We start from the raw sequence: 23,376 nt of genomic DNA, 5'->3' as shown, positions 1-23,376 counted from the left end.
GAATCAGATCCCCTTGGAACTGGAGTTATGGGTGGTTGTAAGCCATCTATCTGATTTGAGTGCTGGGAATTGAACTTGGTCCTCTGCAAAAGCAGTAAGCACTCCTCTTCCCTGATGAGCTACCTCTCCAGGCCCTGCTTTAATTCCTTTGAATTTATACCACAAACAAGCTTCTGGGCCCATTTTAAACACATGACATAACAATGCTACACCACCATCTACATCTCTGTCTTTCCAACCAAAGCATATAAATAAATGGGTGCTAAACTTGACTTTAATTCAGTTTTTGTATTAATCAAAAGAGCTTCATTTTTCTTTATAACATTACATTGTTATAAACTTGAATGTATTCCAAAACTAACAAAAAATTTTATATGGTGGAGCTCAGCAAGAATTTTGATTTTGTTTCAATTTTTCAAAAAAAAACAAAACCACTGTCCCAAGAAAGTAAGTTTAAAATGAAATGGCTTTTCAACAAGCAGTCAGGAGACAAACCATCCACCAGAGGGCTCTGTGTAAAAATGTTTATTTTTACTAATTTTGAATACAGGAACTAGAGATGGGAGGAGGGGGCCTCAACTTTGCATAAAACAATAGTTAGGGCCTGCCCACAGCCAAGGAAGGCCATTCCAGAGGGTCCTGGCATGGACTGTCCCCTCCTACTTAATGTCAGTGCCACTAAGCAGGAAACAGAAAAATCAGGGTGTGAACACCTTACCAGCTGCTAGCTAGCGTGCAAGGAAAGGGGACCTCCCTGTTCCAGGATACACAGGCAGGAGGCAGAGGCTCCTGACTCAGTTAAGGGCAGGTGGCTGAATGCCCAGGTCCAGGAAGAACGAAAAGGGGATTTTGGAGGTAGGCTTTATCGAGTTAAAAAACAGGCACATTATCCAACTTCTCCTTGTGGCCCCCAAGCTGCTGGCACAGCCCCCGACATTGTCCCTCTCCCCACAAAACCAAAAGGAATAAGGAAGGAGGCAGAAGACGTAAGTTCTGAGGATAGGAAATGCCTGGATTGCCAGAGACCACCTGTGAGTGAACCAGCCAAGCATAGAAGGACAGGTGAAGCTGCTTGTCTCTGTGGGACTGGGCAGGGCAGGGCAAGACAGGACACGGCCAGGTGCCGCCTGAGACCATCCCAGTTCAAGCACAGGACCCCATGTAGCATGACAGAGGACATAGGACTGCTTTGGCAGAGGCAAAGTGAAGCAGAACAGGGGTATGAAAAGGTCCTAGTAAGTACCATCTCAGCCTGATCACTCCAGCTGCTCCCAGCAAAGGCTGGGCCTGGCTTACCCCTGGGGCTTTTGGAAACCGGAAGGGGGACTAGGCCAGCTTGAAATAAGTGAGCTGCCCTCATATTCCTTCTCAGAGGACCCCATTTGAACCCTGTGATTACCAGGGACTTGGGCCCAAGGCAAGCAGAGTGAATGCACTTCTTGGAGAGCAGAGAGAAGTTGGGCCCACAGGTCAGCCCTGGGGCAGCGTGCTGCTCCTTACTCCCTGAGGGCTCGGGGCCAGAGGCAGCCAGAGTTGCCACCTCCCTGTGCTGTTGCCAAAGGCAGGTCGGCAGGACTACCAGAGTGAAAGAAGAAGAGGGGTATGAAAACCAAGGTAGAGGAGAGCAACAGCCTTAGATGTGTGGGGAGCTGGGCGGCACATCAGGAGTTGTTCTGGTTCTGGTAGATGGATGCTTTCTCCTTCAGCAGATCCAGACACAGGTGGCAGCTCCAACTTCCTACAGAGAAGTAGAGTGGTCAGGGTGGATCCCATAAGATCCCCATCTGCTGTCTTCCCACTCTCCCCATCTCTCCCCAGGCAGGACAGGGCAAGTTCTGTAGCAGCAGCTTCATGGTTATACTGAGCTGAAGGAACTGCTTAGTCTTCAAAGCTATGAAAGCTGGAACTGGAGAGATGGCTCAGCAGTTAAGAGGATCTGGGTTCAGTTCCCGGCACACACATGGAGGCTCACAACCATCCCTAACTCCAGTTATCAGGGACCTCCAAGGGCACCAATCATTCATCTAGTGCAGTGACATACATACAGACAAAATACTCACACATACACTAAAAATAAATACATCTAAACAATAAACAAACAAAAATCATTCTCAGCCCAGCGGTGGTGGCACACGCCTTTAATCCCAGCACTTGGGAGGCAGAGGCAGGCGGATCTCAGTGAGTTCGAGAACAGCCTGGGCTACAGAGCGAGTTCCAGGACAGCCAGGGCTGTTATACAGAGAAACCCTGTCTCAAAAAAATCAAAAATACAAAAACAAATAAAAATCATTCTTCATGGAGATAAAGGCAACCCTGAGTGAGAGGACAGTGCCCAAACAGATGTTTAGACTATCTTCTCACATCAGTGACCCTGGGACTCACAGGACAGTCTGGGCAGACACATGTTCTTTTTTTTTGTAACTCACTAAGTTTATTTATTTATGGGGAGGGCATGTGCCATACATAGCATGCATTATGAAAGTCAGTTCTGTCCTTCTTCCAAAAGCTTTGGGTTGAACTTAGATTGTCCAGGCTTGGTGGCAAGTGCCTTTACCTGCTGAGCCATCTTGCCAGCCTAGACACAAGTTTTATTTTGTTTTTTTCCAAGACAGGGTTTCTCTGTGTACAGCCCTGGCTGTCCTGGAACTCACTTTGTAGACTAGGCTGGCCTTAAACTCACAGAGATCTACCTGCTTCTGCCTCCTGAGTGCTGGGATTAAAGGTGTGCACCACCACCGCCCAGGGCAAAACTAGCTTTTCATTTGTTTTGTTTTTTTTGGGGGGGTTTTTGAGACAGGGTATCTCTGTGTTTTGGTGCCTGTCCTGGATCTTGCTCTGTAGACCAGGCTGGCCTTGAACTCACAGAGATCCGCCTGCCTCTGCCTCCCAGTGCTGGGGTTAAAGGCGTGTGCCACCACTACCTGGCAAAATTAGTTCTAAATGATTAAAATTTATAAGCATAATTTTATGTATGTGGTTCGGACAGTACTCCATGGGAAATATCTCTTATTAGCTCCCCAAAGACACATGGTTCCACCAAGACTAACCCAGCTGCTCTAGAGGCTAAAGCAGGAGGGCTCTAAGTTCAAGGTACCTGTACCTGGGCTACAGAGCTAGCTCAAGGCTAGCTTAGGCAACTTAGTGAGACCCTAACAAGTGTGGGGACAGTGAGATGGCTCAGAGCCTGAGGATTTGAGTTTGAGTCCAAGAACCCATGGTGAAAGCAGACCTGACTTCTTTGTTTTCCAAGACAGAGTTTCTCTGTGTAATAGCCCTGGCTGTCCTGGAACTCACTTTGTAGACCAGGCTGGTCTCGAACTCACAGAGATCCACCTGCCTCTGCCTCCCAAGTGCTGGGATTAAAGCTGTGTGCCACCACTGCCCGGCTACAGACCCGACTTCTAAATGTTGTCCTCTACACAAGTGCTGTGGCTCAACTGCAACAGCACTCTTAATAATTTTCTTTTTAAAAGTTGGAGATAGAAGGATATAGCTCAGTGGGAGGGGATTTGGCCAGCATGTACAAGGCCCTGAGTTCTATCTCTACTACTACTGAAAAAAAAAAAAAAAAAAAAAAGAAAGCCGGGCGGTGGTGGCGCACGCCTTTAATCCCAGCACTCGGGAGGCAGAGGCAGGCGGATCTCTGTGAGTTCGAGGCCAGCATGGTCTCCAAAGTGAGTTCCGAGGGGGGGAAAAAAAAAAAAAAAAAAAAGCCTGGTGGTGGTGGCGGATCTCTGTGAGTTCAAGGCCAGCCTGGGCTACCAAGTAAGTTCCAGGAAAGGTGCAAAGCTACACAGAGAAACCCTGTCTCACAAAAAAAAAAAAAAAAAAAAGGCAAATGAAAGAAAACAAGCAAAACAAAACAATAACCCCAAAGTGTAAGAGAGCCTTTCTAACCCTAAGGCCAATATGCTAGGATTGGTAAGGGTTCCAACAAAGAGCCAAACGGAATGTTATATATTTAAGCTTTATGAGCCACATAGTCTTCTATCTTCATGTTCCTTTAAAAACTCCCTTTAAAATGTAAAAAGTCACTGTTGGCTTGCAAGCTATGTAAACTGACACAGCTAGATGTGGCCCACAGCGCACATCCTGCCAACCGTGACCCACAGAAGGCCTCTGGTGCTCCGGGGAGGAAAGTGCTTGGCCTGCAGCTCTCCACTCCCCCAGGGTCTCACAGAATGTCAACGGGAAAGCCCTTGCGCCGTCAGTGCAAGTTTTGTCTATAAGGTGTATTTGATGGTTAAACAAAAGGTGAGACACTCCTTCTTTCAAAGCTGATTTGGAAATGTGGCAGTCGGTAGCAGTGTGCACCCCTGCAGCTGTTAAAGTACTCACCAGCTTTGCTAGTGGCCCCGTTCCCTGCAGTCTGACCTACACTACAAGTCAGCTGCTGCAAACAGTAAACTACTTCTCCACTTGAAGGCGGGCTCTTATCTGTGCCCAGCAGAGCTACTGCGTACGTGGGCCCTCCTAGACAAGCTGAGTTCCCTTGCAGTGGTTCACACCCTTCCTAATGTTGAGAGCCTTTAATACAGTTCCTCACGTTGTAGTGACCCCCACAACCCTAAAATTATTCCATCGCTACTTTATAACTGTAATTTTGCTACTGTTATCAGCTGTAACATAAATATCTGACACTCAGGATATCCAATATACGACAAATGTGGAGTTGAGACCCACAGGTTGAGAACCACTGCCGTAGAGGCAGGAGCTAGGCAAAGCAACACAGTTTGAGGGACTTGTGGGAAAGAACCACTCCTTGATGCCACCGCTGGTGTTGGTGTAGCGCTTCTATGCTGTGGAACCAACTTTGTACACTGTAAATATGTACTGCTCTCATTGTTAATAAAAAGCTGATTGGTCAACAGCTGGGCAGGAGAAGACATTGGTTGAGACAGAGAGAATGCTGGAAGAAGGGCGGAATCTGGAGTCTCAACAGACTCAGAGGAAGCAGGAGATAAACATGTCATGCTAATAAAGGTACCGCCATGTGGCAGAGTGAAAATAAGGAATATGGGTTAATAATTTAAAATGTAGAAATTACCTAGTAATAAGCCTGAGCTATGAACTGAATGTAAGTAATCTTAAGTCTTTGTGTTGGTTATTTGGGAGCAGGTGGTTGGGACTCCACCTATACTTCCATGAACTTGGAGCATTACTAAAGTAAACCACTAACAATGAGAAAGATAACCCAGGCTCCAGGGTCAACTCCCTTCCAAATGAGGAAGAGAGGAAAGAAACACTCCATCAGAGTGGGAGAGCAACAACGGAAGTGTCATGTCAGATGAGCTGTCAACTGCATTTCTGGACTATCTGAAGGAAGACAGCTTCTCCTGGTGACTGTTCTCTGCTCAGCATAGTTCATGTTCATGTTGGTAATTTTCTGTATCTTTAAGTATCACTAATGACAAAGTGCAAACATTAAGTTCTTTAAACTAAAATGCTAGGCCGGACAGTGGTGATTGCACACCTTTAATCCCAGCGCTTGGGAGGTGGAGGCACGCATATCTCTGTGAGTTCAAGGCCAGCCTGGGCTACAGAGTTCCAGAACAGCCAGGGCTACACAGAGAAACCCTGTCTCAAAAAAACAAAAACAAACAAACAAATTAAAACAAACAAACAAAATAAACAAAAACAACAACAAACAAATAAAACACTAGGGAAGTGTACTGAACTGAGCCAAAGCAAAGACCTTGCTTTCAGTGTTGTCCGAGACCCTCAGTATTTACAGTTCAGGAGATTGTCTGAGTTACTAATTTTTTTTTTAATTCCACAACACATCACTTTATTATGAAATCTATGCTGTTGGGTATAAGAATGCTGAAACCCACACAATTACAGATCTATAACAAGTCACAAATTTCACTGTCAATGTTTTATGTGGGTGTTATGGATCCTTCTGAGATAAAATATTTTGAAGTAGATCTGGGCCACTTACCTTCAGGAGGCTCAGACATGGATGGGGTGAGACAGTACATGTGGTAGCCACGGTCACAGTCATCACAGAAAAGCAGCTGGTCCTGCAGAAGGCAAGGAGAAAGAACAGGGGTCCAACAGCTTATGTACCTAAGTTATGATACTGCTGCTACTTCCAGGAGGGACTGGTAGCTACTAAGAACAGATATAAGATCTGTCCATCTCAACCTATCCAGATTCTAACTGATCACAAAGCCTACTATTTCCCTACAATCTCTTCTCTACAAAGCTGCTTGAAAATATAAGACAGCCGGGCAGTAGTGGCGCACGCCTTTAATCCCAGCACTCGGGAGGCAGAGCCAGGCGGATCTCTGTGAGTTCGAGGCCGGCCTGGGCTACCAAGTGAGTTCCAGGAAAGGCGCAAAGCTACACGGAGAAACCCTGTCTCGAAAAACCAAAAAAAAAAAAAAAAAAAAAAAAAAAAAAAAAAAAAAAATATATATATATATATATATATATAAGACAGAACATATCAACCCCCAATAAAGGCGTGATAACATCTCCAAGGTCTAAGCACAGGGGTGGAGCTCAGTAGCAAGCTCATGCTTATTGTGCACCAGGCTCTGGGGTCAATCTCCAGGATTCCTCACTGCCCACAAAAGGACCCAAGACCCCACAGATCAAATGATGCCCACTTCTCTGATCCACCTCCCCGACACAGGAAGGATCTAGTGGGTAGCAATGGCCTCGTTACAGCCAACTTGCCTACCTTAAGGTCTCTGCACTGGCTATACCTTCTTGGAAATACACTCACTCCACACCTTCTTGGACTGGCTCTTTGTATTATCAAAACTCCAACACCAACTCATTTCCTCCAAAAGCAAATCTAACTAGAAACCTCCCTCAGTCTCCAGTTAACTTTTGGCTCATTCATCACTAGTTTCATTTTCTTCAAGACATATCATACAAAACTCTGTTACCCCAAGTACACAGTTCTATGACAGCATGGTCCTCTCTGTCTTATTTAGGGACTCGAGAGCCAAAGACACTGACGGTTGGTGCTCAAGAAAGAGATTTTTTTTAAACAAGTGTAAAGTTCCCAGGGAGAGGTTAGGGAGGCGTATGTGGGGAGGCCCTTGCTCGCTGAGAGGAAGCCTGCTGTGGAGGGCTGAGAGGGCGCGCGCGGCACGCACGTCATTCTCCGAGGTGCCGCAGAGGTTGCAGCACTTGCACTCGATGCACTGCCAGCGGTAGGTCTTCACAGCCGCCATCATCACAGGGGTGAACTGCAGGCAGGACGGGTGCCCTGTGGAGGAGGGGAGTCACACAGGTGGCTGGACGCCGCGGTGGGGAGTGGGTAAGGGAGGCTGCCTGACTGACAGCACTGAAGTAAGCAGGCCAAGAGTTTCCTGGGCACTGAACGCAGCCTGCTTTGAGACTGGAGGTACCTGAGCGGCCACAGTCAGAACAGGACACCAGCTCCTCAGGCTGCCCTGTCTTCTTGTTGATTTTTGAGTCCCCCAGGCAGAAGTCACAGTAGTTGTTGGGCAGGGCTAATCCATCAGGTCCTTTCTTGGCTACAGCGGAAAAAGAAAGGAATTACCCACAATCCCTATAAGGACGGTTTTTATAACCAAGTTGGCTCCTCTCCCGTTCGCCCACCCTGACACCCCAGCTTACATTTCTGTTCCTCAGACCTCTGGGAAACAGGAGTGGGTGGTTGAGAGTCTTCTTTGTCCTCTCCTTCCTCCTCAGCCAGGTGGGAATGGGCATAGTGGTAACTGAGGCCAGGTCGGTTCTTGTAGCGTTTTCCACAAACTGGGTGGAAGAAGATTGCAGGGAAATGTTAGGACACGAAGGTGCTACTTCCCCGACTCTGACAAGCCACAAAGCACGATCTAAGGCCCATGGAAAACACCTCTGTCCCTAGTATCTCTAATCGGGGACAAGCCTTAGTGATGGCCCCTTCCCCTTAGCCAAGAGCATCAGGCCCTAGACTTTTCCAGTTTCTAGGATTCTCCTCCCTCCCTAAAACACAACCTCACGGCTACTAATATTTTTCTACGTTGGCTTTTGGAAGGACTCAGCCCATGCTGTAACAACTTGCCCTGGGAATAGCAACTGTCTGGGAGCTCCAGGTCAGGAAAGTTTTACGGTCTTGCCTTATGGCAAAAGGGGGAAAGGTAACAAGGAGACATCAGACTCTTTTTTTATGTAAATGTGGCACGCTCATGCCACCCCATGTATACCATGTAGCCAATCCAAAATGAACAGACAAAGGGCTGAGGGTGGGTCTCTTGGGGAACACCTACCGACTGAGCAGCCAGGATTAACTGTCCCCCAAAAATCTGAAATACATTCCCATACTAGTGTCCTGCCCAGCCCCTGCCAAGCAGCAAGGAAAGAAAGATTCATGGCATCTTATCTTGAGTGATGACACCAAGAGGGGCAAGGGGGCCAGCAGGAAGGAATGAGGAGGATGGGAGGAGGTGGTGGTATGATGGTGGCAACATTAGCTGACCACCTGGTGTCTGTTCAGGGGAGCATCAGATGAATCTACTCATAATGGGTTCTGTTAAGACTCTGGAGCTACCCCACACACTAGGCCAAGTGGCTATAGGAGTAAGTCTATGGGAGACAAGCAATGGTAAAGACAGCCGCTAGGACTCTGAGAGTGGAGCGCAATTGGGGTTCCACAGCACTAACGTCATACCGTTGCAGAGATTCCAAAGCTAGCATCACAGGAGTGAGAAAGGCAGGAGGAACAAGGGGAGAGGGAAAGGGACAGGAAAACCACAAGTCTGAAAAGTTGAGAGAGCTACCTCTCTGGGGCGCTTTCGAGGTATGCTTTTGTTTGAAACTATCTGAAAGACAGAAAGAAAAGTCATGAGAAGAAGGCCTTGGTACAATTTAGACAGGGCAGCAGCAGCAAGAAAACAGAGCGAGTGAGAGAGAACCCCAGCAGTGGCGCTACAGGCTGGAGGCACGGAAGTCGGGTGAGCCAAAGCAAAGGGAAAGAGGACAGACACTGACCCTCAGGGCTGGCCCCCTGTGCCCTGCCTTGATGGGTCAGCAGATCTGGATGCTGCCCACTGTGAGGCCAACCCTGCCTGCTGTTGAGTTCCCTCAGCCTCCCACCCCAGGAGCCACAGAAATCTCTCCCACAGCATGCAGGTCCCACCCACTGTGAAGCAAAAGCCAGGGCTTCTCAGAGGTTGGCAGGCAGGACAAGAACCCAGGCTATTTTTACCATTCAGTGCAAGAACATGACCCCCTTACTCTCACATCCAGAGCAGTAGCTGGGTCCAAGGCAAGAACTACCCACCCCTCAGGAGGCACTCACTGTCACAGGCATAGGGCTTATCCCGGTCCTCCAGGATGGAAGCATCCAGTTTCTTCCGGGCACTGCTCACACCCTTACTCTGCCAAGAACAGCAAAAAGATGATGCCATTACTAAGGTGTCTAGGCCAGAAGAGAAAGGCAACCACAAGAAATAAAGCCTGACCTCCCTGGACCGGCCTGCTACATCCTTCAGGCAGCACACTAGCTCCTCACCTTGGATTTCCCCTTTCCCCGACGCTTTGGAGTATCTTCTTCATAGTCCTCATCATCAAGGTCATCTAGGAAGTCATCAGGTTCAAGGATCCGCTGAGTGGACCAGAAGATAGGAATGAGCAGAAGTCAAATGCACCCAAAAGCTCCCTCATGATGTAGAATTAGCCAGCTGGAATTACCCAGAAGCTTCTCCAGGGTTCAACCCCACCCATGATCTCTCTTCACCTTACAATCCCACTCCTGACCCTGCAGTGCCTTCTTTCCTGAGCCTCTTCAGTCGCTTTCCGAATCTCTGTCTCCATAAAGCTCCCCTAGTACCCCAGGCAGCCATGCTCTGTCTTGCCTGCTCTGCTTCCAATACGCATGTCCTAGTTTAAATGAGTTTTGCTGCTTACTTGTGTGACCTTGAGGGAAGTTTTAACTGCTTTGCTTCTGCCTCCCTGTCCGTGAAATGGGAACCACAGGACCTACCTCATAAGGCTGTACAGGAGGAAGCATATGGAAAAACTTAGCACAGTACCTGCCTTATCTGTAACTCTTCTCATCTTTAAACTTAGCATTAACCTTCCAGTTGACAGGTGTGAACCAGGTGTGCTTCCCCTATGTAACCTTCCAGTTGACAGGTGTGAACCAGGTGTGCTTCCCCTATGTAACCTTCCAGTTGACAGGTGTGAACCAGGTGTGCTTCCCCTATGTAACCTTCCAGTTGACAGGTGTGAACCAGGTGTGCTTCCCCTATGTAACCTTCCAGTTGACAGGTGTGAACCAGGTGTGTTTCCCCTATGTAACACCAGGCACTACATTCTCTAACAAAACCCTTGTTTGAAAGAGAATGAGTGAGTGAGCCTGTCCTGAGAAGAGGGAAGGAGTGTGAAAGACCAGACAGCAGCAGGGCCGGTGGCTGGGAGAGCCACAGGACTGCAGGGCAGTCCCAGCTTCCAGTTCAGCTGTTTTTATTTTTTGTGCTGGTGCTTACACACCAAGTGTTCTACTATGGATCTTCGTCAGTTCTGCTAACTGGGTGCACCCTCTCACCCATAAAGAGGAGGCTGGTACTTATCAAAATCCTCTGGCCATTGGGATAATATACCTTCCGTGCTCGACTGTTGGTAACAGGAAACTCGCCCAGGCTGTCATCATCAACACGGGGATCTGGAGCACCTCGTTTCTCCAGGGGGTCAGTACGCAACAGAGCCTCTAAACTGCTACCATCCTGAGAGATAAGCCCCTCTTTCTTCAGGGTCTGGTCTGTGTCTGCAACAAACCAGGATGAAGCAAACTCAGAAGGGCTGAAGCTGAGCCTACACCATGTGGGGCCAAGTCTACGTCAGTCACTAACATCTGTTCTATAGGAACCAAGGGGTCTTGGCTCTGGCAGCACTGGAGTTCAGCTATTTACCTCTCTTCCTAACACAGTGAGTTCTTTGAAGATGACATCATACCTCATTTACTTTAGGATGTGCGAGAGCTGACACAGCCTAGGAATAGCAGGTGATCAGCAAGCCTCTTGTGAAACAGACCATGGCCCTGCTTAGGAAGTGGGTCCCTTACTTGGTTTATTTATTTACTCTTGATTATTTTCTTTGGTTTTGTGCATATGTGTGGTATATGTCTATATGGTGTATGAACACGTATGGGTACACGTTTGAGGTTACTGGGTGTCCTGCTCTATCACACTCCGCCTTATTCTCTTGGAGTTTCTCACTGAACCTTGAATTAGGCTGGTAGCTAGCAAGCCCCAGTTCTGTACTCTATAATTCTGGGATTACAGGAACTTGTTGGCCACACCAGCTTTTTATATGAATGCTAGATTAAAATTTAGGGCCTTGTATTCACACAGGAAGCACTGGGACATCTCTCAAGCCTCTATTATTTTGAGATAATTTCATGTTTGTTTTTTCGAGACAGGGTTTCTCTGTGTAGCCCTGGCTGTCCTGAACTCTCTGTGGAACAGGCTGGCCTTGAACTTACAGAGATCTGACTTCCTCTGCCTCCCGAGTGTTAATTTCATATTTATTTTGAGGCTGTCATGTAGCCGAGGCTGGCCTCAAACTCCATCTATATGTGGCAGAGAATGACCTTGAATTTCTGATCCTCTTGCCTCAACCTTTTCAATGCTGTGACTATGTAGGGACACACAACCACGTTCAGTTTATGCAAAGCTGGAGATCAAACCCAGGGCCCTGTGCATGGTGGGTGAGCGCTCTAGCAACCGAGCTACAACATCTTCAGCCCCTACCTGGTTTAATAGATGGAAAGGAAAGCCTAGGATCCTCAGGTGGGTGGGCTCGACGCTTTTTCCGCCACCGCCGGGCAGGGTAGGAGTACAACTGTCCAGAGGCCAATCCTGTAGAAGGAAAAAAAAAAAGCAATCAAACCCTAATCCAGCCCTAGAAAATGACAGCTAATATTCTGTGGATGAGAACTCTGTTGAGCTCCAGAGCAAGGGAATGATACAGTGCAGAGCCTGGGTTGGGAGTGATACTCCACGAAAAAGAAAGACAGATGTGAACTTTAGTGTATAGCTAATACTTAGTTTTCTGGAAGACACACCTGTTTCAGTGCTGTGGAATATTCCTTTACACTGTGTGAAGATGTGTCACTGTGACTGGTTTAATAAAGAGCTAAACAGCCAATAGGGAGGAGGTATAGGCAGGACTTATGGACAGAGAGAGAATTTGGAGAAGAAGAAAGCAGTCACTAGCCACATGGACAGGAAGCAGGATAAGCAGTACAGAGTAAAGGTAACCATGACACGTAAAAGAACATAGATTAAAAGATGGGGTTAAGCCAGGCGGTGGTGGCGAATGCCTTTAATCCCAGCACTCAGGAGGCAGAGCCAGGCGGATCTCTGTGAGTTCGAAGCCAGCCTGGTCTACAGAGCGAGTTCCAGGGCAGGCTCCAAAGCTACACAGAGAAACCCTGTCTCGAAAAACCAAAAAGAAAAAAAAAAAAAAAGATGGGGTTAATTTAAGTTATAAGAACTAGTTAGGAACAAGCCTAAGCTAAGGTCAAGCTTTCATAATTGTCTGTGTTGTTTTTGAAAAATCCACCTACATATGGCGCCTAACGTCTGTCTGGCCATTCAAGGCTTGAAAAAACTTAAATTAAAAAAAAAAGTTTAAAACACGGAATCAAATGCAGCTTCCTGGCAAGGCTTCATGGTGACCAAGGTCTCTTGGGTAGGCTTGGTGTACACAGACCGCCTGAGCAGCCAGTGCCATGAGCCAGCTCCATGCACTAAGCTGAGCCATGCCAATGGCTGACACAGCAGCAGTTTAAGATTTGTCTCAGGCAACCAGAGAATGCTGCAGACGCTGTGTTTAAAAATGTGCACAGGCTTAAAAAAGAAAATGGGTGTAGTCAGACACAGAAAAAATAGCTATAAATAAAGTCTTTAAAGAGAGAATAAAATAATGTAAAAAAGATAAGCCATGTAAAGATAGAAAATACACAGAGTCTGGATCCTATAAGATGTCTGGTTGACTTTAAATTTTTTGATTGCTGATGAGTGAACAGCTGCTGAGAGACATTAGATTATGGAAACTGCTAAATTAAACCAACCTACATATTTTAAAGATGTTTTAACTGGCCAGGCAGTGGTGGCACACGCCTTTAACCCCAGCACTCGGGAGGCAGAGGCAGGCAGATCTCTTGTGAGTTCAAGACCAGCCTGGGCTACAAAGGGAGTTCCAGGAAAGGCACCAAAACTACACAGAGAAACCCTGTCTCAAAAAAACAAAACAAACAAAAAAGTTTTAACTTCAAAATGGAAGTCAAAAAATGTTTGGTTGAGGACGAGGTTATGCTTTTGTTTCCACAGAAAATGGAAGGGTATGGATTCATTAAAGGTTAAAGAGGATCAGGTTTGATCAGGGGAGAACACCCCCACCCCTGGCTACATACATAAAGAAATAAACCTAGAAAAATTATAAGTGATGTATTTTTTTTTTAAAAGATTTATTTATTATGTATACAGTGTTCTGCCTGCATGTATGTCTGCAGGTCAGAAGGGGGCACCAGATCTCATTACAGATGGTTGTGAGCCACCATGCAGTTGCTGGGAATTGAACTCAGGACCTCTGGAAGAGCAGTCAGTGCTCTTAACCTCTGAGCCATCTCTCCAGCCCGAGTGATGTATATTTTACCTGCTTAAACATAAAACAAAAAATCATCTTTAGCTGGCTTGTGTGTAACACACAGTCCATACTTGTATTAATAGATATATGAAAACGGGTGACCCAGGTGACCCAGCCTCTCAGAGCGCCTCTGTTGCAGTTTCCTCAGAGTTCTGCATCCAGAACAGCTTCAAGACTGCTGGCTGAGATGATCCAGCCTCACAACTACTCCAGCCAGAACTTCAGATGATAAACCCTGCATTTTCCCATCACACCGAGACTAGACAACAGCTAGCTCTCCCAGGACTTAACCATTATCTCAATTTTCTCAGGTTCCCTAAACATGTCATCACTCCCAAACAACAGGAAGCAGTCTAGAAAACATGACGTCCACATTCCCAAGAGGTGGGGTGGGTGGTTTTTGGTCATTCAGTGGGTTAGAGATGTTTGTCATCATTTGGGGGTCAGTTACAAGTTGTTACTGTTCATGGTCAAAAAGAAAGATAAACAAAGGAGATTAGATTCAAAGATCTCTCTCTCTCTTTTTTTTTTTTTGGTTTTTCGAGACAGAGTTTCTCTGTGTAGCTTTGGAGCCTGCCCTGGATCTCGCTCTGTAGTCCAGGCTGGCCTCGAACTCACAGAGATCCACCTGCCTCTGCCTCCCAAGTGCTGGGATTAAAGGCGTGTGCCACCATCGCCGGCTTCTTCTTCTTCTTCTTCTTTTTAAAGATTTATTTATTACGTATACAGTGTTCTGTCTCCATGTATGCCTGCAGGCCAGAAGAGGGCACCAGATCTTATTACAGATGGTTGTGAGCCACCATGTGGTTGCTGGGAATTAAACTCAGGACCTCTGGAAGAGCAGCCAGTGCCCTTAACCTCTGAGCCATCTCTCCAGCCCCATCAAGGATCTTTTTCTAAAAGAAAAAAGGGGAGATATAGTACAGAAATGATGGGATAAAAGGGTGGACTGTTGAGTCTACTTTTAAAAAACCACTAGTCAAATATTTTACATTAGTATGGATTTTCATATATTGATCCAAATTTAAGGTTATTTTTGTTATACTGTATATATGTTTCTACTCTGTTTAAGGTATTTTACCTATGCAGCTCATTTTAAAAGGTTATGCAAAGTTTTAGCCTTTGAAAGCTATTTAGGATATTAAAGAAATACAGGTTAGTAGTTAGTCATCTATAACAGTCAATTATAGTCATGACAAATATAGTCATGTTAGGTATATTTTCAAGGTCAAACAGAAATATATTTTAGATAGGTGATCTTTAAACACTTCAAAGACCTACAGAATACGGCAATTAAACTGTTTTTATAACATAAGGCTTTTCATGAAGTGAGACACATATTGGCAGTAATTTATTTCAATAAAGGATGATGGGCATCGAAGAACCTCCACACGAAGTTTGCTTTCTTTGTGGCAAAAGCTAGGCATTTGGGCAAGAAACTGCCCTTGCCTCAAATTGCTGACAGAATGTTGTCCAAACTGGAGAAGCAGGACATAAAAGAAGCCAACTAACAAACTTTGCCAAGACAAGGTATGACAGTCCTTCAAAATTTCTGTTTCACAAAAAAAAAGTCTGTCAGACATTCTAGTCCCACAGGCCAAAGATGGATGCCCTAATGTTAGAGAACATTGGAAAGACAGTCCAGGCAGCCAGATGTCTCTGTCACATCTTAGTTTTGGAAGTTGCTTGCTCTGTACTTCCTGTTTACTCAAGTAATATTTTATCCTTCTTGGGTCTCTGATGGGGATTGAAGACTAGATAAAGTTTTACAGTTTTCCTTGTTACCAAATTCAGAAAAGAAACATAAAAGATGTAAAATTTTTAAGGTTGAAAAACATAAAACCTTAAGGTTTTTTTTTTTTTTTTTTTAATCTAAAAAGATGTTCTAAGGTCTGAAAGGATATTGTTAGGATGGTAATACAAGTTATGACAAAAAACAGTTTAGGTATAAAACTCTGGACTAAGATAGGATAGATAATGGAGTATTTTCTCTAAATTTGCCAAATGCAAATGGACTGGACATTGTAAATATAATTCTTACCTGATAATTATTCTTATTGTATACAGTTTTACATGGTTAGAGTTAAAACTTTTCCTTTTTATTTAGACAAAAAAGGGGAAATGTGGAATATTCCTTTACACCGTGTGAAGAAGTGTCACTGTGATTGGCTCAATAGAATGCTAAACAGGCAATAGCTAGGCATGATGTATAGGTGGGACTTCTGAACAGAGACAGGACTCAGAGAAGAAAGCAGAGTCAGCATCCAGATGGAGAGGAGGCAGGATGGGCAGTACAAAGCAAAGTAACCGAGCCACGTAAAAGAATGTAGATTAAGCCGGGCGGTGGTGGCGTCTCTGTGAGTTCGAGGCCAGCCTGGGCTACCAAGTGAGTCCCAGGAAAGGCGCAAAGCTACACAGAGAAACCCTGTCTCGAAAAAACCAAAAAAAAAAAAAAGAATGTAGATTAAACTGGGCGGTAGTGGCGCATGCCTTTAATCCCAGCACTCAGGAGGCAGAGCCAGGTGGATCTCTGTGAGTTCCAGGACAGCCAGGGCTGTTACACAGAGAAACCCTGTCTTGTAAGTAAACAAACAAACAAACAAACAAATAAACAAGTACTAGTTAGGAACAAGCCTAAGCTAAGGCTGAGTTTTCATAATTAATAAGTCTCTGTGTTGTTTTTTGTGAGATGGTGGCCCCGAAGAAAAATCTACCTACACCTGAGAGGCCCGAAGACAAAGGTGCTGCTGCTTCATCCTCCCCACTTCTCACAAGACCCTTCCATCTCCCAGAGTGAGCAGCAGAGGACCTCACACTCCTCCACCTCCTAAGTGAAAAGGAGACTTCCTCGTGCTCCTGCGCCACTTTCCTGAAGCTGCAACCTTACCTGGTCCCCGGTGTCGCTTTTCCATCCAGATATAACAATTGCTCTGGGCTACTCCAGTCTGTGAGTCCAAGAAAGGCAGGCGCACACTGCGCTCAGCACAGAGGCGGGCGTTGTAATTGTGGCACTGTTCCATGGCATCTTTGTAGTACTGCTCCCCAAGGCTGCGGGAAGACAAGACATACAAGTGTGGGGTGTCAAGTCATCCCTCTTTCCTGTCAACTGCTTCTCCAGAAGGCTCAAGAGTCTTGGAGACTCTCTCTTCCATTATTCATCTCCTTTTCTGCCTCAAGAGGCATAAAGAACCTTCACTATGCTATTACATGAGGAAAGACAAGTTACCATGAGCTGGGCCACAGCCCTGCATAATAAATAATAAACAATCACTGTAACACATGATTTTATGATGTATATAATCAGACATAAGCCTTTTTAAATATGTTTGTTCTGTTTTGAGACAAGGTCTCTCATTCTGCAGCCCAGGTACTAAACTCATGGAAATCCCTCTACCTCAGACTCCCAAGTCAAACTTAAATTTCAATCCACACAGAGTGAAAAAGGATCAAGGAAATAGCTCTGTGGTAAAGTGCTTGCTCGCCCACACAAGGCTCTGGATTCAATCCCCAGTATCAGGGGAGGGAGGAATAGGGAAGAAATGAATTGTTCTTTCTGTGGTTTCCACGTGTCCAACTCATTAATATGTTGCTTCTCCTAACCTCAGTATCCTGAGCTGCAGACATTACTGTAGATATTAACCACCTTTAACAAATATGGAAAACAAGATCTAGAAGACTCACAAGACTTCTAGCAAACTAGATCCATCCCACAAAATGCTATTCAGTTCTAAAAAATGAAGCTTTTACTAGATATGGTGGTACATACCTCTAATAGAAAGACTTATGCAAACATATTACCCTGACTTCAAGGCCAGTTGAGCTGATTAGTGAAACTCTGCCTTAAAACCCAAACTAGCCACCTATGGTGGCACACACCTGTAATTCCAGCATATGGGAGGTGTAAGCAAAAGTCATCCTCAGCTAGATAGCAGCAAGTTCAAGGACAGCCTGAACTAAAACTAAAAAAACTAAAACAAAACAAAACAACAACAACAACAACAAAACAATAAAACTATTATTGAGCTGGGCTTAGTAGTACACACCTTAAATCCCAGTGCTCAGTAGGTAGAGGCAGGAGGATCTCTGTGAATTTGAGGCCAGCCTGGTCTACAGAGCAAAAAGTTCTAGGCCAGCCAGAGTTACATGGTGCAACAATTTCTATTTAAAAAAAAAAAAAAAAAAAAAGATGGCTCAGCAGTTAAAAACACTGTTCTTATAGAGGGTCTGGGTTTGGTTCCCAGCATCCATATAGTGGTTCACAACTATCCATTAACTCCAGTTACAGGGAATCTAATTCCATCTTCTGATCCCTGAGGTACCAGGCACACATGCAATACACATGCATAAAGGCTAAACATTCATACAAATAGAATAAATTTAAAAAGTTAAATGTTCTTCATGTACAAACAATCCAAAGGTAACTAGGGGTAAAAGAAGAGCGCTGTACTGAAAGATGTCACAGGATATGATCATCATGTATCCACAGGTGAGCAAGGTTTTGCAGTGTTCCAGGGAAAGAAATTCTCCAAGTCCCTCAAAGCTTCTACAAAGCACCAGTACTAACAGAAAGAAAGCCTGTTTATACTAAAAGGCCCATCTCAGGCCCTTCCTAACTGCTACACAGCTGACACTCCAAATCTTCTGGCCCTGGAAGATCCAATCTGAAATCTGAAGGGGATTCCCTAAGTACTTTAAGAAAATAGGAAACTGTAAGCATGTCTAATGACCCAACATTATTTTGGTAAAGGAGAGTAAATTAACAGTAAGGACTTGTGTTTATAATCAATCAATCAACCTTTTTGTTGTGATTCTGGGACTCAAACTCAGGACCTCCCAAATGCTAGGTGTATTCTACCACTGAGTTATACCCCAGCCAAATATTCAATTTTCTTTTAAAAGCAAAGGCTTGTGTAGCTCATACTGGACTCAAACCCAGTATGCAGTCAATGATGACCTTGTATTTCTGATCTTCCTGCCTCTTTCTGCCCAGTGCTGAGGTTACAGGCATGCACCACTACATCTGGTTTTATGTGGTGCTAGAGAATCAAATCAGGATCACTTGTATGCTAAGCAAGTAATCTACCAATTGAGTTATATCCCCAGCCTTCAATCAACCTTAAAAAACGGACATACTGAGGGCAGAGGAGACTTCTTTCCCACAGCATCCCCATTACCCATGAAGACTAGAAGTCTAGATCACATCAGGATGGATTTGAGAATAAAAAGACTGGCGTAGCTACAGTTACCACATAGACACAGACACGCAATTAACCTATGTGGACCTCCACTCCTCTCCTACAGATTGGGGCAGTTAGACTAGATGAGCTCTGACCAACCAGGATTCTGATGGAGATGGTAAGGGTAAGGAGACATGAAAAGCAGGAGGGAGTAAGTCTCTGTGGCTAATACCTACAACCAAAGCTATGTCAACAAGCCCTGATGTAGCATCTGATGGGGACTCTCACTGAGCAGTCACAATAGACCACTGCACAGCTTAGCTTGTTCCCAGCAAACTAAAAGGACACACACCACACACAGCAACACTACAAGTACAGCTTGACTCGATTCAATGAGCCGTAATGACTGTAATTAAGGTACGAATGTTGGAGAGCACAGCGCAGAGAGCGAGCAGGCTCACATTTGCTCGCCTTTAGGAGGCAGCCACGTCCCGACCACACAGGAAAATTGGATAAACAAGGCTGAGTGCAGCAGCTCCTTTGTTTCTGCTGATGGGAATTGATACTGACACTGGAAGTCAAACGGAAGGAAGGACCAGCCCAGTGGGGCTAAGGCTGTAAAGCCAGACAGAGCAAGGAGGCTGGAGGAGGCTTGGAAGAACGACTGAGATGTCCAGTAGGGCTCTTGCAGGTTAGGTGCGACTCTAGAAGGTGGAACAAGTGGTCTAGCAGGTAAGATGCCAGAAATAAAACCTGTGTGTGTGTGTGTTAAGAGAGCAAAAGAGGAGAGTACACTTATACATTCAACGCTCCTGTGGCAAAAAATTTCAAGCTTCTGTTATTTATGGATCTTATTTTATTTACCTGACTCATAAAGTTTTAAAAGTAGTTAGCAGCCATGGTTATTTGAGATTAGTATTTATCCTAATAAGACCACTATAAAGACTATTTCAAACATGACATCATATTTGAGAAAAAGATCATTAAAATGGAAAAGTCTCCTCACAGGACAAAATGAAAGAAAAGATGAGCTAGTGGTCTTGTCCTCAATGTGTGATGTCAGCTGCCAGAAGACTTAAGCACACTATAAAAAAAAACAAAAAAACAAAAACAAAAAAAAAAAAAAAAAAAAAAAACCACCAGAAAAACATCTTTCCTGGGTGAGAATGGTGGGGGAATAAAAGCCCCATCTGTAAAGGGAAAGTTCTGAGGAGGCATGTAATAGTGGTGGTCCACAGTCTTCTGCACTTAACTGGGGAGAAGCAAGCTAGTACCTCAATGACACTCAGGAACCAGCGGCTGGTTAAAGAGGAATGGGCAGCCAGCACTTAAAATACTACACCAATGGGTTGGCAACTCCATTTTCTGGAAGACCAACTTTCAACATGAAGAGCTCCTTTAACATGTAATTCTGAAAACCTAGGCAAGCACATTCCTCTAGAACAGTAAGATTTCCAGGGTAAAAGCTGTGATTCCTTTTTTCACAGGAAACTTGTGTAAACCCCCTCCCACCTTCCACTGGAGTAGGGGAAGTCAACAAAGAAAAAGGCAGGGTAACAAAGAACTAACATCTGAGTCCAGAAGGAGAACTATAAAAATGTTAAATCAACAGCTTCATTTCTAAATTGAGGGAAATGTCATCCTGAAGAGAGCTGGGGAAACGAGTGGGCAGATTAGAAAGAAAGATAATAAATAGTGGTGGGAGGAGGGGTGGTTGAAAGAGGCAGCAGGATAAAGCCAAAAGCAAGTAAAAAAAAAAAAAAAAAAGCCACAAGAGAAGGCACTTAGCTTAATGGAAGTGGGAAAGCATTTTCGAAGAAAAGAGCTCCAAGCAGCGGGGGAGAAGCAACTTAACCTTAAAGCGGGGGAGGGCTCTTGGGATGACTGGGACTCAGCCCACGACAAAGACAGAAAAAAAGCTATTAAAGTCCTCCCGAATATTTCCCAAACCTTTACTTCGTCGTCCAGAATCCAAAAGCTTTGACTGGACAGCTGAACACTTCAATTTTTCTACCCTTTTATCACGCCCAACATGGCCATTAAAGGAAGAGAAGGTCATTCTTAAGTCTAACGGGCATCAACCATCCCATTCCAAAACTCGCTGGGATTCTTCTTCAAGGAGGAAGGAAGATGAGCCGCATCAAAACCCCAAACATCTCTAACTCACGGGAAGCGACTAACAGGCCAGTCCCCATCCCCAGCGTTTCCCAACAACCATTAACTTCAGCTCTGCTCGAAATCTACCCGCACAATGGCATCTAGGGTACAGAGAACGCCCACCTGGGGGCTCCTGCGGACTAGGAGGCCACCGGGTTCCGGTCCAGTTCCCCACTCCCCGAAGTTCCTTCCTTCTGCATCTACTCTTGGACCAGTTCTTTCCAAGAACACTTTCAGTCTCCGGTAACCCGGATTTGCCGGTTCATGTCACCGGACTGCTTAAGTCTCAGGATCCCAGCAGGAACCGCGGAGCCGGCAGCCCCGGGGCGGGCGGTGGGCGGGGAAGGGACCGCGACCTCCAGGGGCCGTCCGGCCTCCGTTGGCTCCGCGACACTGACGCGCCTTCGGAGACGGGCCGGGAACCGTGAGCCTCTCGCTCGCAGCCCGCAGCTCCGCTCGGGGCTCGGTCCGCGAGGAGGACGCCCGTCGGGGGCTCCCGTGTGCCCCCCTCCCGGCCTCCACAAGTTTCCAAAAGAAGCCCAGCGTCTTCTCCGGAGTCTTCTGTTGCCCTCCCTACCAGGAGTCGGTACGCAAGGACTCCCCGGGCATTTCCTCCTCTCTGTCTTGTCTCTCCCCGCACCTCCCTCTCTACTCCTAGGCCCCTTTACAAGACCTCTGGTCCGGGAGAGAGAGAGGAAAAAAAAAAAGACCACTCACAGCTTCACTACATTCTCCACCACAGCCGCCATCTTCCCTGCTCCTCTCCCTCAGGCTGGGAGGCCCGAAGCCTGCAACGCGCAGGCGCTAAGCCTACTCAGGGCACTCAACACTCTGCGCAGGCGCAACCCCAGGGTGCGCGCGCGCGCACGCACGGGCCCACGAGAGCGAGAGCCGGGGAACAAGCATGAAGGAGCCCAGTGCGCAGGCGCGACTGGGGAGGTACGCCCCCTCGGCTTCTCGGTGCAGAGGACCCGCCCCCTCCGTTTAGCGGAGCCTCGGAAAGGAGGTCTGGCGTGGCTGGAAAGTGAGAAAGGTCGGTGGAAAGGCTGCGGAGATGGGCTAGAAGGAGACCAGTGCCCTGCCTCCCTGTGAGCCACGTGGTTGACTCACAGGGAGGGACAGTTGGGTAGTGAAAGGTCAGAGGGGTACCCAGTCCACCGGGTGCCCGTGTTCCTAAACACCGGCCGTTTTAAGAGTGAACGCCCAGAGTAAGGATGTTCTTTGGCCCGACTCTCGCGTTCTGACAATTACCATACCTTCCTGTCAGGAAACCTGGTCCCTGGATTTCACTGGTACCTACCTCTTCTTTGGTGTGTATGCCTCTGTGTGTGTGTGTGTGCGCGTGCATGTGCCGTGGCACGTGTGTGGGAGCCACAGAGCAATTTGCAGGAGTCGGTTCTTTCCTTCCGCTTTGTGGGTTTGGGGGATGGCCGTCAGGTTGTCCGGCTCGGCGGCAAGTCTGACAGCTCACCAGTCCTTTGCTGGTTATTCCTAAACACGTTCACCACATTGAAAATTTCCATTGGTGTGACTGCCCCTCTCGGTTCTATACCGTGTATTTCTCCTTCAGTATCGAGTTACCTAAATCCATAAACAAGCAAGTTCCCGCCCTCCCCCCCCCAACTTCCTTAAGCCCATCTGCATTCCATTTCCACCCCGTTTCTTTTCACTCTTTCAAAGCAGATGTTTCATTCGTATTCTGTACTGTCTTGTTTCTAAGGCTCTCTTCTTACTGTTTTTGTTCCTACCAGACCTTTTGAAACAGTGCCTACCAAAGTCACTGTGACGTTTGTTTCAATAGTTTTAGAGATCTACTCTCTGTCCACATTGGGTCTGCCAACCCATATGGACCATCGACTGTCGCCTCCCTGTCCCACTGCACCTTCAATTCTTTCTTCCCTTGTCTTAGTCAGGGTTTCTGTTGCTGTGACAAAGCACAGGACCAAAAAGCAAGTTGGGGAGAAAAGGTTTGGGTTTTTTTTATTATTTGGCTTACACTTCAGTATTGCTGTTCATTATCAAAGGAAGTCAGGACAGGAACTCATACAGGGCAGGATCCTGGAGGCAGGAGCTGAGGCAGAAGCCATAGAGGGGTGCTGCTTACTGGCTTGCTTTGCATGACTTGCTCAGCCTGCCCTCTTATAGAACCCAGGACTACCAGCCCAGAGAAGGTACCACCGCACTATGGGCTGGTCCCTCCACCATTGATCACCAATTGAAAAAATGCCTCACAGCTAGATTTTTTTTTTTTTTTTTTTGCGTTGTAACTTGGCTTTTTTTTTTTTTTTTTTATGCCGAATGCTGTTTATTGAAGGAGGGAGGAGGTCTTAAATACAGGTTTACAGCACAATGGGAGAACCCTGGAGGGCAGAAGCTCGCTACCGATGTTTTACACAGCTGGATCTTATAGAGGCATTTCCTCAACTGA

The 23,376-nt window shown here is 46.2% G+C and overlaps 1 protein-coding gene across 5 annotated transcripts; it reads right to left on the bottom strand.

Moving 5' to 3' along the window:
• Positions 1 to 510: 510 nt before the first annotated feature.
• Dpf2 (double PHD fingers 2) lies at positions 511 to 21,794 on the bottom strand. Of its 5 annotated transcripts, none has more exons than XM_059262524.1 (12): positions 21,666 to 21,794; positions 16,502 to 16,662; positions 11,715 to 11,822; positions 10,566 to 10,729; positions 9,476 to 9,568; positions 9,263 to 9,341; positions 8,742 to 8,783; positions 7,600 to 7,737; positions 7,368 to 7,496; positions 7,113 to 7,225; positions 5,942 to 6,023; positions 511 to 1,738 (listed from the first exon to the last, which is right to left on the bottom strand). In XM_059262524.1, exons 1-12 carry the CDS (start codon positions 21,695 to 21,697, stop codon positions 1,662 to 1,664), a joined length of 1,218 nt encoding a protein of 405 aa, XP_059118507.1. In that variant the 5' UTR covers positions 21,698 to 21,794; the 3' UTR covers positions 511 to 1,661. The 5 variants fall into 5 exon arrangements, with proteins under 5 accessions (XP_059118507.1, XP_059118523.1, XP_059118535.1 ...); XM_059262540.1 differs by lacking the exon at positions 21,666 to 21,794 and adding an exon at positions 21,072 to 21,367; XM_059262552.1 differs by lacking the exon at positions 21,666 to 21,794 and adding an exon at positions 20,959 to 21,069.
• Between the last annotated feature and the right edge of the window lie 1,582 nt (positions 21,795 to 23,376).

The sequence above is a fragment of the Peromyscus eremicus genome, chromosome 1, assembly GCF_949786415.1.
Source record: "Peromyscus eremicus chromosome 1, PerEre_H2_v1, whole genome shotgun sequence".
NCBI classification, from domain to species: Eukaryota; Metazoa; Chordata; class Mammalia; order Rodentia; family Cricetidae; genus Peromyscus; species Peromyscus eremicus.
Note: the sequence above shows the minus strand (reverse complement) of the source record. Positions and strands in the feature narration are given on the sequence as shown.

Excerpts from the sequence above, each read along its gene's own strand:
- Dpf2 (XM_059262524.1), bottom strand. The coding sequence starts at position 21,697 with ATGGCGGCTGTGGTGGAGAATGTAGTGAAGCT. Across the intron at positions 11,823-16,501 it reads AAAGCGACACCGGGGACCAG|GATTGGCCTCTGGACAGTTG; the intron begins GTAAGGTTGCAG and ends TTCCTTCTACAG. Across the intron at positions 6,024-7,112 it reads GCGGCACCTCGGAGAATGAC|GACCAGCTGCTTTTCTGTGA; the intron begins GTGCGTGCCGCG and ends TGCCTTCTGCAG.